Raw genomic sequence first — 15,051 nt, forward strand, 5'->3', positions numbered from 1 at the left:
ACACAAGGCAATCAAGCGCGCGAGATGCCTAGTTCCATACAAATATAGAAAACATAATTTTAATTCAGTCGTCTGTTGGAACAAATCAAATCTCATCACTTTTAATCATTTCATGTCATTTACACAAACACAAGATCTCAAGTCAAGATTTAGAAAACTTTTCAAGTCATCAAAGTACAATTTGGAGTCAATCTGGGAACCCAGTCTATTTTTATTGGAAAATAGACTCTGGGACAAAATAGACTCTGGGAGAGTCCTACCTTTTCTCCCAGCTTCCTGTACAGCGCGCCTCTCCTGCCACCGTCACTTCCTTTTCCGCCACCGTGTTCCACTGTTTACAGTCTAAATAGCAACTTGCGCCGTGACGGTGGCAGGAGAGGCGCGCTGTACAGGAAGCTGGGAAAAAAGGTAGGGCTGTCCCAGAGTCTATTTTTCCAATAAAAAGTCTCAAGTCTTCTCTTCGTCCATCAAATCAGGTCTCAATCAGTTGAAATTGTGACTGGAGTTCCCGCCTCTGACATTAAGTAGGTCATGAACATCCCTCTTCCTAAACCAGTATGAAGTGTTTTGGGACAAAATGGGTTACATGACATAGGATCGGTCACATGATATAGGGTCACATGACATAATGTCCAGGCTGATACTTGCCCTCCAGAGCTCGGCGCTGACCGGCTGCAGCGGCGGATCGTCTCTGTACATCTCCTCTATTGCCGTCTTCCAGAAGTGCATCCGCATCAAACCAATGGTCTTCTGGGAAACAGAGTCCTTCACCTTGTGGAGAAAAAAGTTTGACACGCTACTTTGAAAAATGGTTTGAGTCAGAAAGGTGAAGGTTTGTGACACTTTTAATGAACTCGTAATGGCCGGGGTTCCTACACATTTACAATTAAAACCTTTTCCATACCTTGATTTGTTTTGATGATTTTGTCTGCTGTTCAATAGGATTTATGCAGATACCCCTGGTAACTAGGCCAAATCACTGTATAGATCATGAAGAATGTTCTTCACGGCCACAAATATTGGAATGTGTGAGAAGATTGGCAGGGTTCCATCATTCTATCCAAGCAGATCCTGTGTTGCTGTCTGGATGTGATTTTGGTGGGCATCTGATATAATGCATGCTGACAGCGGCTGGGTAAAACCACCATCCATCTTGTGACATTATTCTTCACATTAACAAAAACCGGACTAAGTGGCTCTTAGACATAAAAGCTAGAGTTATGTGCGTATTGGGCCTGAACCACAACATTTACCATACTTTGCCAGACTTTTTTTCTTCTTCAAATTATTCAAGACCTGGAAATGGTCAAATAAAATTGTAATACTTTTCAGAGCCGGCCAGCTACAGACCCATAGCGCTCCAGAACTTTGACAGAAAGGTCATCACTCAAATACTGGCTACCCGGCTAAACAAACATTTGTCATCCATCATTCATCCTGACCAGACAGGGTTCATCCAGAGTAGGTTGTCTTAATACAACGTCAGATGCCTCCTCAACACTATATACGCAGATCATAGTAAGACCAGTGGTGCATCGATTTTATCACTCGACGCACAGAAGGTGTTCGATCAGGTTGAGTGGCGTTATATGTTCCAGTCACTGCACAGATTCGGGTTTGGCGAGTAGTTTATATCCTGGGTAAAGCTCATATGCTAGTCCGACATTATAACCTGTTAATAATCTTTGTGATAACGTATCAAATGCTATGTACCATTTTTATGCGGACGATACTATTATTTATTGTTGCTCATCATCTGTTGTACATGCCCTTGAGCTTCTACAGTCTGCATTTGATGTTGTGCAGTCCCGCCTACAGCAACTACAGCTGGTATTAAATACAGATAAAACTAAACTCATGCTGTTTTCCAACACTGGCTTACCATTAAATCTTCCTAACATTGTCACCTCACAAGGAAAATAAATCAATCTAGTCTCAAGTTATAAGTACTTGGGTATTCTTATTGATCGACAGCTAAATATCACATTACCAACCTAGTCTCTAAACTCAGGGTGAAGTTAGGCTTCTACTTTAGAAATAAGTCATGCTTCTCCTTCAGAGCTAGGAAATACCTTGTGTCTGCAACCTTCTTGCCTCTGCTAGATTATGGTGACTTGTTATAAATGAATGCTTCTGCCCAATGTCTGCAGTCGCTAGACATGGTGTATCATTGTGCCTTACGTTTTGTCACTGGTTGCAAACATCTTACCCACCATTGTACCTTGTATGCAAAAGCTGACTGGCCGTCTCTGTATGTACGCAGGCGTACCCATTGGTTGAGTTTTATCTATAAAACTCTTCTTGGACTGGTCCCTACTTACTTGTGTACACACCAGGGTAGGAAATTTACTTTTTTTATCAAGTTTTTTTTTTTGCCCCTGTGAAATTTGTTTTGGGGGCATTTTTGATCAATTCCGGGACAATTTTCTTTATCAAATGTTGGGAAATACCTTGCCGTAGTTCTTCTATGTTGCATGACAGACCAATAGAGAGCCACAGGGATGACGTATTTTTGTAGTCAGAACGCGGAAGTCTGGACTTCATGGTTCTTCACTGTTTCTGCCTATGGGATTTTTGAATGGGTTTTTGGCGCGATGCTTCAAATAAGGTCTCTGAGCAACGCAAGCTTAATCAAACGCGAACCAGTGTTGAGCAGGATAATCTTCACACATGAGGACCACTTTCATGAGTTTTGAAGCTTTTACGTGCCGTTAAAAGGGCGGCCCATAGCCAGCAAATGCTTCGAAAAGCTGGTTATATCACAGATCCGCCCCACACTCCCCCCGGACCACGACCCGCTACAATTTGCATACCGCCCCAACAGGAGCACAGCGGATGCAGTAGCACACGTGCTCCACACCGCCCTCTCCCACCTGGAGGGGAAGGACACCTATGTGAGAATGCTGTTCGTGGACTACAGCTCAGCATTCAACACCATAGTACCCTCCAGGCTGGTATGCAAACTCAAGGATCTGGGACTAAGCACAGCAATGTGTGACTGGATCCTGGACTTTCTAACAGACCGCCGCCAGGTGGTGAGAGTGGGCAACCTCACCTCCTCCCCACTGACCATCAGCATAGGAGCACCACAGGGGTGCGTCTCCAGCCCCTTCTGGTACGACCTCTACACCCACGACTGCGTGGCGACTCAAACTTCGAACACCATCGTGAAGTTTGCAGATGACACAGAGGTCGTGGGGCGGATCTCCAGGAGCGAGTAGACAGCCTACAGAAAGGAGGTGGAGGCCCTGGAACAATGGTGCCAGGACAACCACCTCTCTCTGAATGTCTCCAAGACAAAGGAGATCATTGTAGACTACAGAAGGGGGGGGGCGCACACCCCCCAATCACCATCAACGGCACAGTGGTGGAAAGGGTGGACAGCTTCAAGTACCTGGGAGTCAATATCCACCAGGACCTGACATGGGCCAACCACACCGCCACTGTTGTCAAAAAGGCCCAACAGCGACCACACGGACTCAGACGCCTGAAGAAATTCGGGCTAAGGCCAAAAATCCTCAGGGACTTCTACAGAGGCACCATTGAAAGCCTGCTGACTGGCGGCTTCACCACCTGGTACGGGAACTGCACCACCATGGACCGCAGGGTGCTAAGAAGGGTGAGGCGCGCGGCCCAGCACGTAACAGGATGTGAGCTGCCAGAACTGCAAGATCTGTACAACCAGCGGTGCCTCAGGAGGTCCATGAAGATCATCAAAGACACAAACCACCCCCACAACAGTCTGTTCGCCCTGCTACCCTCAGGGAGGAGATACAGGGTCCCAAGAGCACGCACAAATCGCTTGAGGGACAGTTTCTTCTCGCAGGCCACGAGACTCCTTAACATATACAAATAGTGTAGTAGCCGTACTGTACCGCACTGCAGCTGCTACCATCACGTATGACTAATGTTCAATAGTATGTTAATTAGGCATATGCTATTTGCACCTAACAGAATGTTATTATGTTTAATTATGTTTAAAGTATGTTCATGCCATTTGCACATATGTGCCACTGTCTGTGGCGTGTCTTACTGCTTTATTGCTTGTTGCCTCTTGTTTTTTTGTTTTGTTTTTGCACTATGTTGTAACGGAGTCTACAGCAAAAGAATTTCACACGTGATACTTGTACTACGGAGTGACAATAAAAATCTTGAATCTTGAATCTAAGCTTTGTCATGAAAAACTCTGTCAGAATTCTAACCCAAGTTAGAAGGTTAGAAGGGCTTTGAGCCTAACAGATGTGTCTGTCCACACACCAATTTGTTTCAATCACTCTTTTTTGCCTCCATAGAGACACTGCGGAGCGCGCCATCATTCAGAAACCAAACCACGCCCAAAACGGGGGGAAACAAAAACTCCCGTCCGATCCTGGCGTTCTCCTATGTCGCGTGCATGGTCGGGTATTGCACAAAAAGATCGTATATACGGAAGATGAACACTCCAACTTACTTCATTGACAGCAACATCCACATTTTTCCTTCTCGCCAATTCTCAATGGCTTCCTTGTTTTCCTCGGGAGTACAAAAAAACTTTAACTGGCGATTTTTTACATTTGTTGTCTGCGCAACCCACCACACAACAGCTTCTAGCTATGTTTAATTCAAGGAAAATGACGCTGGTGTGTGGAAATGAACGGAGCTTTTCACCCGTGATGGGCGTGGCCTATTTCATGCAGTGTCTCTATGGCCAGACAAAAACTACCATGCCTGGAGTGAGAAGGGGCTAGTTTCCATCAGAGACCTATATATAGATGGCCATTTTGCATCCCTTGATCTACTGAAGAGAAAGTTTGAGTTGCCCGGCACAAACTGGCTCAGATTCCTGCAAATCAGAAATTATGTTCGGTCCAAGATTCACTCCTTTGAAGTGCTCCCAAATGAACACGCTTTTTTCAATGTATTGCTGAGCCCTCCTCACTCCAAGCATCTTATCTCTAGATTTGTATGTCTGTTTGACAACTGAAAACGTAAGGTTACATGATGTAACCATGGTTCTCTGAGTAGAGGGGTTTACCCTCCAATACAGAGATATGAATATATCTTGTATGGGAAGCTGATTACAAATGGAATCAGGTGACGTGAATAATTACTTTAAGACAATCCACCTGTGGACGTGGTTACACCCAAGCCTATAAAGCCCCTGTTAACCACGCCTACTTCGACTAAAGTTTCGATTGAACGAATCCCGAGCGGCCTCTGCTGGAGGGTAAACCCCTCTACTCAGAGAACCATGGTTACATCATGTAACCTTACGTTCTCTATCGTTATCGGGGTTTACCCTCCAATACAGAGATATGAATATATCTTGTATGGGAAGTGCTGTAAGACACACCGTGAGGGATAGAGCAGCACCAGCTCCCCCAGGAGGCTGAATCGTGGGAGCTTCGAATGAGACGTCACCACCACCAAGAGTGCTCTACAAAATCAACAAGTGCATCAACAACTACAGTATATACAAATGTACACTATGTACAAACCCCCCCCAAAGTCGGCCAGCTCCGCCAGACGCAGGATGCTGCCGGTTCGAGCCCTGGCGCCAGACGCTACCGAGGGCGAGTTGGCCCCGCAAGTCGCAAAGGCTCAACTAGGGGGGAGGTGAGGCCACTCAGACCAGCCCACACTGGGCTGACTGACAGGGAACCAAAACCATAAGTCACTACCGCCGGGCTCCGCCAAGCACTCGTTCACTGAACGACGTGCCTGCAGCCACATTGAATTGGTAGAATCGAGCAAATGTGGAAGGGGCCGACCAGGTGGCCGCCTCGCAGATCTCACCGAGAGACGCACCGCGCCACGCCGCCCAGGACGTAGCCATGCCCCGGGTCGAGTGTGCCCGCACCCCCGAAGGGAAGGGCATCCCAGCCCCCACATATGCCTGCTGGATAGCTTCCACAATCCAGTGGGAAAGACGGCCTTAGACAGCGGCTGCCCCAGGCGGTCTGGCCTGAAACAGACGAACAACTGGTCAGTCTGCCTATGGCCCTGTGTCCGTTCCAGATACACTCTCAGTGTCCTGACCGGGCAAACCAGCGAGTGCCTGCGCTCCCCTTCCTCTGTCGGAGCAGAGTAGAGGGACCGGAGTTCTATGGCCTGGCTCGGCTGAGGGATGGACAAGACCTTAGGAAGGAATGCAGGGTTTGGTCGCAGGACTACCCCTGCCTCTTCAGGCAAAAATCTGCACAGGCCTTCATGCCCTGAGAGAGCATGGAGCTCCCCCACCCTCTTGGCCGTGGCCAGCGCCAACAGAAGGGCCGATTTGAAGGACAACCACTTTAGGTCCACTGACTCCAAGGGCTCAAATGGAGGTTCCTCCAGAGCCCCTAGAACCAGCTGCAAATCCCATGGTGGGAGAGACGGCCTACTGCGTAGGCCGACGCGTCTCCTAGCGCCCTTGAGGAACTGGGATATCAGCTTGTCTACCTCCTCAGACAACCGATATTTCCCAACTCGAGCTGCCTTGATTGCCGCCACCATACCCCTGAGGGTGGACGGCGACTTCCCGGCATCCAAAAGCCCTTGTAGGAACTGCAGAACGGCTGGGGCAGAGGATGTAAGCGGGTCAATCTGGTGCACCCTGCACCAGGCCGCAAAGGCCCTCCATCTGAAAGCATAGAGTGCTCTCGTCGATGGTGCCCGAGCCTCTTGCAGTGTACTGACCACCGAAGGAGACAGCCCCATAGCTAATAGTTCGGTCCCCTCAGGGGCCACGCCCAGAGCTTGAGCCCCTGGGGAAAGGGATGAACCAGAGCACCTTGTGCCTGGGACAGCAAGTCCCGCCGCACTGGAAGCTCCCATGGGGTCCCGTCCAGCAGTGGCGGGATATCCGAGAACCAGGTCATGTGTGGCCAACACGGGGCCACCATGACCAGCCTCATCACCTCCAACCGTACCCTCTGTAGGAGGGCCGGGAGGAGAACAAATGGGGGGAAAGCGTACAGCAGGACGCGTGGCCAAGGGTGAGCCAAGGCATCCACTCCGAGGGGAGGATTGTCCTTCCCTAGCGAGAAGAACAGGGGACAGTGGGTGGATTCCTGTGATGCAAACAGGTCGACCTCTGCCCGTCCATAGCGGAGCCAAATCTCCGCGACCACCTGGGGGTGCAGCCGCCACCCCCCTGGGTCCGGACCCCCCCTGGACAGCTGATCTGCCGCCCAATTGTCCAGCCCTGGCACATGGACTGCCCTCAGGGAGAGAACCCTGGGGTATGCCCAAAGCCAAAGCCGCCGTGCCAGCTCGCAAAGGCGAGGGGAAACCAACCCCCCTTGCCTGTTGATGTAAGCAGCCGCTGCCACACTGTCTGTCTTCACCAACACGTGTTGGCCTTGCAGGAATGGCAAAAAATGCCGAAGGGCCAGATGGACCGCTGTCAGCTCTAGCATGTTGATGTGCTGGGTGGTGTGAGGCTTGCTCCAGCGACCGCTGGCACCGTTTCCTCTGAACACAGCACCCCAGCCCGTCAGTGAAGCATCTGTCAACACCAGTTGACGATGTGTCACTGGGCCGAGCACACTCCCCCTGCTGAGATTCCCGTCGTCCTCCCACCAATGGAGGGCCGCCCGCAACCGCCTGGTGACGAGCACAGTGGAACTTAGGTGACTCCTGGGGCTCAAGCCCAGACCCAGGAGGCACCTTTGTACCGGCCGCATGTGTAGGAGGGCCAACGGGACAGCTTGGACCGAAGACGCCATCAGGCCCAAGAGGCGGAGACACAGCCTCCATGTGACTCCGGCCCCCAGCCTGAATTGGGAGAGGCAAGCCCTGAGGGATAGCTGCCTCTCCTGTGTCAGTGACAACAGCGCAGCCTGGGAATCCACCACTAGGCCCAGGAACTGCGTCTTCTGTGAAGGCTCCAGCCTGCACTTCCCCGGATTGAGCCGCAGGCCAAGCTGCTGCACGTGCTCCAAGAGGATGGACAGATGAGCCCGACACTGAACTTCTGAGCGTGCGCACAGGAGCCAGTCGTCTAGATAGTTCAGGATTCGTATCCCCTTCCGTCGCAGAGGCGACAAAACGGCGTCCATGCACCTGGTAAAGGTGCGGGGAGCCAAGGAGATTCCGAACGGCAGGACCCGAAACTCGTACTCCTTGCCGTCGAACGCGAACCTGAGGAACCGCCAATGCCCTTCCCAGATCGGAATCTGGAAGTAGGCATCCTTTAGGTCTATGGTGACAAACCAGTCCCCTCTGCAGATGGACTGTCGCACCCTCGGGATGGTCAGCATCTTGCACGGCAGACGCCTGAGATGTCTGTTGAGACCCCTTAGATCTAAAATGGGGCGTAGTCTCCCATCCTTCTTGGGGATGAGGAAATACCGGGAGTAAAATCCAGCCTGTTTGTTGCCCTGAGGCACCTCCCTGATGGCTCCCTTCTCCAACAGGGTAGAAACCTCGGCCTGGAGCACTGCCTTGTGCTCCGCGCCCACCACCGTGACAACCGTTGGGGTCCTCGAGGTCGGAGGCCGACGAGCAAACTGAATACGATACCCCTGGGTCATGGTCGAAACCACCCAGGGGCTCGCCTGCAGTGACCTCCAAGCCACAAGACCCACCCGGGCTTGCTGGAGGCAGGCTGGACGTAAACTGGCGTCAGGAAGAAGGCGGAGGCCTAGGCTTGCTGCCGCCTCTGCCTTGCTTGCCCCTGACCGGCCTCCTGACTGCGTTGCCGTGCCCACGGCGCGCATCCAGAGTGGCCCTCAGGTCATTTGGGCCCCAGCCCGACCTCTGTGTCTGTGCGGGGGCTTCCTTCCTCCTGCCCCCCGACTGTCTGGACCACCTGGGGGTCAGTGCATCGGAAACCTCCTTAGCACAACGACGGGCCTCCTGGCCCTGCTGCAACAAAGCAGTGGCACCAGGACCAAACATGGCTGATGGCGCAACCGGCAGCCGCAAGAGGGCTCTCTGGTCCTCTGATCGCAACTTGGACCGGGACAGCCACAGTTGGCGCCTTGCAACCCAGAGTGCCGACACACCCTTACCGGCAGTCGACACCTGCTCTTTCATCAGCTGTGACAAGACTGATGAAACCAGTTGTATCTCAGCATTGAGATGAGCATCGAACCCGGTGCTCAGCTCGCGGACCAGCTTTCTCTGATACAATGCTAGTATGGACCCAGTATTGGCCAACCGTGCCTGAACTGCTACCGGCCTATGCACTTTAGCCAGTGCGGCATCGAGCATCTTACAGTCCCCCGTTGGAGTAGCCGGCCCCAGCACTGGGCTGGCCGGGAACAAAAGAGCTGATATGGCTTGGTCCAGCTGAGGCAATGGGCCACAGCCCACCTTACCCCTATCCTGCATGGCAGACAGCCGCCTGTTGGTAGAGGTAAAGGAGAGTGCAGCCATGGGTGTTGCAAACCCAGCCTGCATTAGGTTCTCCACTTCCGGGAGGAGAGGCACCTCAAATGGCACCTCCGGACCTGGCGCGTCCTCATCATCGAAGCGCGAGGGAGGAGGGGCTTGGCCCGCGGCGGACTCCAGTCCCAAAGCTTGGGAAGCCCTGACCATCAGACCCTGGAATCGCTTGCGTTCACTGGTCTGTTCGCCCTCTGCAACGGACCCCTCAATGAGGCCCCCCTCATCTGATAACCCCTCTATGTCGACATCCTCCTCGACATCCTCCTGATCACCAGCCTCAATCCTGATGCTGTCATCTGGTAAAAATGTCCTAAGTAAGGGAAAGGGGCGGGGATCCCCTGAGGAACCACCCCCACTCCCCCCCGCTTTACGGTGCTTAACCTGCTGGGGCGGAGCAGACTGTGCTACAGCAACCCGCCTGCGCTTACCCCCAAACACACAAAGCCGAGCCTCCAGGGATCGTGCTGGCAAAATGAAACAATCCATACAGGAGGAGGGATTAGCAACCGCTTCAGAGGCATGTTCCTCTCCCAGACAACGCACACACACATCATGCCCATCTTCAGTGGGCAGCTGCACTCCACACACCACACAGACATGGCTCATAGATGCCATAGCTTCCTTTCCTTTTAATGATTTTATTTTGAAAGAAGAGAGGAAGTGCTAAGCCAGTGTAACTGCGCTTGCTGCCAACTTGACACACATGCACAGTCCACCAAACCTCGCGATAGGCCCCGCCCTCGCGAGACTAACAACACGGAAGAGCTCTAAAAGTTTTAGCTCCAGTCTGTGTGTTTTGGTGTGTTTTTGTGTACCGTTGTTACTGCCCGGGCTAATTGTTCGCCAGACAGAAGCCGCGGCCAGAGAGAGAGAGAGAGATAGAGAGAAAGCTGACAACGAACCCGCGGACCTGCTCTCGTTGTCCTGATTAGGGAGCCGAGAGAGGACCAAGCGCCGCAGGACACGGAAGCCTCCAGAAACCTGGAGACAATATGTCAGCGCCGAGGAAGTTGTGTTTAGCGTTATATAGGAGACGGACAACACACTCGCGGACCTGCTCTCACTGTCCAGTTACGGAGCCGAGAAACAAGACCGTCACCTAGCGCCCCAAGACATGGAAGCCTCCAGAAACCTGGAGACAATATGTCAGCGCTGAGAAGTTTGTGCTCACCCCGACAACAGCCGCCACGAGAGGCAATCGTCCTCTCTCCCACCACCGAAGGTAAGAGGCAAGGCTGTTTACGAGAGAGTCAGAATATAATAGATAAGATTTTTGATTGTCTCAGACAGAGCGACCACACGTCACGCTGCTCCAGTGAAATCGAAAAAAGTCGAAGTAGGCGTGGTTAACAGGGGCTTTATAGGCTTGGGTGTAACCACGTCCACAGGTGGATTGTCTTAAAGTAATTATTCACGTCACCTGATTCCATTTGTAATCAGCTTCCCATACAAGATATATTCATATCTCTGTATTGGAGGGTAAACCCCGATAACGATAGAGAACACAGCCTCTACTGAGAAGATTAGAGAAGCGTGGCAGGTATGGATGTAACGATAACTGGTTTTATTGATAACCGTGATAAATTGGTATTGATTTATCCTGTGTGACAGGTGTCAGAGGGCACACTATCTCATGCCTTCTGGTTCTGCCCTTCACTCACCGGGTTCTGGGCCAAAATATTTGATTGGTACTCTAAGGCCTACAAAATAACCCTGCAACTGGAGGCAGAACTCGCTATCTTCGGCTGATCGGAGTCCTCTCTGAACTTCCCTACAACAATCTCTGACACGCGGGACAACTGTCGCCAAAAAACTCATTCTGAAGGAACGGAAGTCCTCCTCTTCACCTTCTTTTCAGGTGTGGCTGATGGACATGATCTCTGTTATACAGATGGAGAGACTCACTATCTGGGACCTGTTTTTTGCCTACTTCGATGAGGTTAAGAATGACAAGTGACTGAGGTTAGAGGTGACGGATGGCTCGCCCGTCTGGTCTTTCATGGACCCCATGCGTGGGATCTCATGCACAATCTCTTTTACAAACCCAGGCACCGTATGCGGCTGGTTAGCACCATGTTGTGATGTTGAATTTCATTTATGCATGTATTTTTGTTTGTTTGTTTTGTTTTTTTCTTTTGTGTGTCTGAGTTTGTTTTTCTTGTTCCTGTATTATTCCATAAAAACTGGAAGAAAAAAAAAAAAAGAAAAAAAAATATATATATATATATATATATATATACTGTATATATATATATATATATATATATATATATATATATATATATACTGTATATACGGTATATATCTTTTTTTAATACTTTTCCAGGCCTGTGTAGGAACCCTGTGGTAGTAGTCAGTGTAGTATGAGTATTAGCAGTACTGCTCTCTGGCTGCAGGAATACCTGCCTGTGCCAGCTCCACATTGAAGGCTCTCAGGGCCAGAGAGGAGCGCCGGGCCTCTTCAGGCAGGAGGAGGGAGCAGACAAAACCATCATAGTCTCTGGACCTGAGGAGAGAGAGAAAGAGAAACACAGAGAGGCACAAAGAGAGAGATGGAGAAAGAGAGACACAGAGGGGCACAAAGAGAGAGACAGAAATTCATATTTCCTCCACCAGCAGATTTAGGCAACGGTTTTCTCTTAGCCCCGCTCTGTCTGTCTGTCAGCAGGATTTATCATAAATATATCAATGGATTATTATTGGTCCAATCAAACAACATGGAGGCAGGGTTCCAACTTCCTATACATTTTCAATGTCAAAAGGTGGAAAAAGTATGATGAATCTACGGGAATGGTGGAGGGGCAGTTCTCTTTTACTCAGATAACTGATGAAACCACCATTACATTGCTCAGGGGCCTGGACCCCAGTAAAGCCACTGGGTTAGATGCCATTCCAGCCAAGTTTTTGCGGGATGTGGCAGAGGTCATTGCACCTTCTGTCACACACATTATCAACCTGTGTATACTGTATATGTATGTATGTATGTATGTATGTATGTATGTATGTATAGGCTACGTACTGTATGTGTATGTATGTATGTATGTATGTATGTATGTATGTATGTATGTATGTATGTATGTATGTATGTATAGGCTACGTACTGTATGTTTCTCTGCCCACATTACAGCACTGGCACGTTCCTGTAGATTCTCCCTCTTTAACATTAGAAAGATCCGCCCTTTTTTAACCTCAGAAGCAACCCAAATTTTAGTCCAGGCCATGGTTTTATCTAGACTTGATTATTGCAATGTTCTTCTAGCCGGTCTCCCCTCCTCTGCAATCCAACCCCTTCAACTCATCCAGAATTCTGCTGCCCGCCTTGTTTTCAACCAACCCAAATTCTCTCACGTCACCCCCCTCCTCCGTGACCTCCACTGGCTCCCCATCCTGTCACGCATCAAATTCAAAACCCTTGTCCTCACATACAGAGCTGTCCACTCAACTGCCCCCCAATACCTTCAAACCTTGGTCACGTTCCAACCCTCCCACCGCTCCCTCCGCCCCTCCACTAGCGCAAGCCGTCTCGCCCCCCCCTTGCTTCGCGGGCTTAGGGGCCGCTCTCAATCTCGCCTCTTTTCCTGTCTCGCCCCCAAATGGTGGAACGAGCTCCCCCCCCTAGTCAGGACATCCGAATCTCTCCCCATCTTCCGCAATCGGTTAAAAACCCATCTCTTTTCCCTCCATTTCACCTCCCCCTAACCTTCCCTTTCCATCACCCTTAACATGCTGCCCACGTACCTTCAACTGTCTGTTTATTTGTTTGTTGGCTTTTATTGTATTTATCTTTTTCCCTTATCTCTGTTTCCACTATGTATGTTACATGATTTTATGGTTGTTATTTTCTGTATGTACGTCGCTTTGGAGAAAGGCGTCTGCCAAATGAAATAAAGTAAAGTAAAGTAAAGTAAAGTATGTGTGTGTATGTATGTATGTATGTATATATGTATGTATGTATGTATGTATGTTTGTATGTATGTATAGGCTACGTACTGTATGTGTGTGTATGTATGTATGTATGTAGGCTATGTATGTATGTATGTATAGGCTACGTACTGTATGTGTGTGTATGTATGTATGTATGTATATATGTATGTATGTATGTATGCATGTATGTATGTATGTATGTATAGGCTACGTACTGTATGTGTGTGTATGTATGTATGTATGTAGGCTATGTATGTATGTATGTATGTATGTATAGGCTACGTACTGTATGTGTGTGTATGTATGTATGTATGTATATATGTATGTATGTATGCATGTATGTATGTATGTATGTATAGGCTACGTACTGTATGTGTGTGTATGTATGTATGTATGTAGGCTATGTATGTATGTATGCGGGTACATCGTCACTCTTCATCTCTCTATGAAATGGTAGCCGACAGGTATTATGAGAAATAACTTTTCTTTTTCTCTCCTTTTTCTCCTTGTTATAAATAGCCTAGGCTACTTCAATGATTATGCTTTGTTTATATACTTCAGAGAATATGACTTTGCTTTGTTTGTACCTGTAACCTGTTTCATTAAAATAAAATAAAAAACTTGATCACAAAAAACCCATACAGGATTACTGAAGGTCTTCCTCTTCAGGAAGGTGTTCTGCGGCTGCCAATCTACAGTATGTTAGCACTTTCAGAGGCTGTGGAGGGCTCCGTTTTAAAGCCAGAGTGAAGCCTCTTGTATCATATTAAACTAGATTAGCCTACCCAATAAGACATTGGATGGATGGTACAAACCACGCCATGCTAGCGTGTCGGGAAGGGGGCTAAATAACGCAAATATATTTTGACGAGGGGAAAAACATTTTCAATGTGGTCTCTTGACATCTCACCTCAAGATATCAGAATTAAAATGGGTTCTATATACTGTATGCTACCCACGAGTCCCCCTTTACCGATAGGTTAGCGAGCAAATATCTGATATATCTGCTAGTTGAGCTAAGCAGAATCCCCAGTCACCTGACCAGGTCCAGGCAGTACTTCTCGTTGTGCTGACCCGTGGAGCTGGTGGACGCTCTCAGAAGCTGGACCTCGACTGCTCTCTGGACGCACACCGTGTTTGGTAAGACCTTCCTCTGGACATCACGAAGCAGCGACCTTCTGCTGGCTAATAATCCGTGTCTGACTCTGATACCAGAAGCCATGTTCACAACATAATTTACCCTTCAACCAAAGCTTCAACTTTAACCTTTCTTCTTCTGTTTGTTTTTATTGGGCGACTTGTTTCCCTGCTGGAGCATTACCGCCACCAACTGTTACAAAATAATAGCAAGAAAGAACTACATTTTTCTGGCAACGCATACTGTGCCTCTGATTGGCTCTTGAGCTACTTCTGCTCTCACTCAGAATGTCAAAATATAAGAGAGGTGATTTATAGTTTTAACGTTTGTTTGCACTGCCGCCATTTTGGCCTGAAAACGCCTCATTGCGCGAATGGGACAACAGCATAGAACAGAGAGATAGATTTTAGTCCACACTCCAGATCAGTGGGTGGCGGTAATGCACCCGAAAGTTGTTTGCCAACCGCCATTAAACTCAAAAGAAGAAGAAGCACAAAACCGTTAAAAACTAACCTCGCGTCACCAGGCTCTTCAACAGTCGCCACTTGCTCACAGGTACCGCCTTGTGGCGAGAATTGTGTAGTGCATTCTCACACACCAAAGTACTTGTCTCAACTGTCAACTGTTCCAACTGA

At 49.2% G+C, this 15,051-nt stretch overlaps 1 protein-coding gene across 1 annotated transcript in view; it reads right to left on the reverse strand.

Annotated features, from left to right (window-relative positions):
* Positions 1–14,501, reverse strand: part of ndufaf6 (NADH:ubiquinone oxidoreductase complex assembly factor 6) — a 32,595-nt gene extending 18,094 nt beyond the window's left edge. The window contains exons 1-3 of the mRNA XM_083644817.1: positions 14,316–14,501; positions 11,761–11,860; positions 649–771 (exon numbers count right to left, since the gene is read on the reverse strand). Coding sequence (XP_083500943.1) covers positions 649–771; positions 11,761–11,860; positions 14,316–14,500 — 408 coding nt within the window. The 5' untranslated portion in view covers position 14,501. The remainder of the gene's footprint in view (positions 1–648; positions 772–11,760; positions 11,861–14,315) is intronic.
* Positions 14,502–15,051: the final 550 nt, after the last annotated feature.

The sequence above is a fragment of the Poromitra crassiceps genome (genome assembly GCF_964638095.1).
Source record: "Poromitra crassiceps genome assembly, chromosome: 1".
NCBI classification, from domain to species: domain Eukaryota; kingdom Metazoa; phylum Chordata; class Actinopteri; order Beryciformes; family Melamphaidae; genus Poromitra; species Poromitra crassiceps.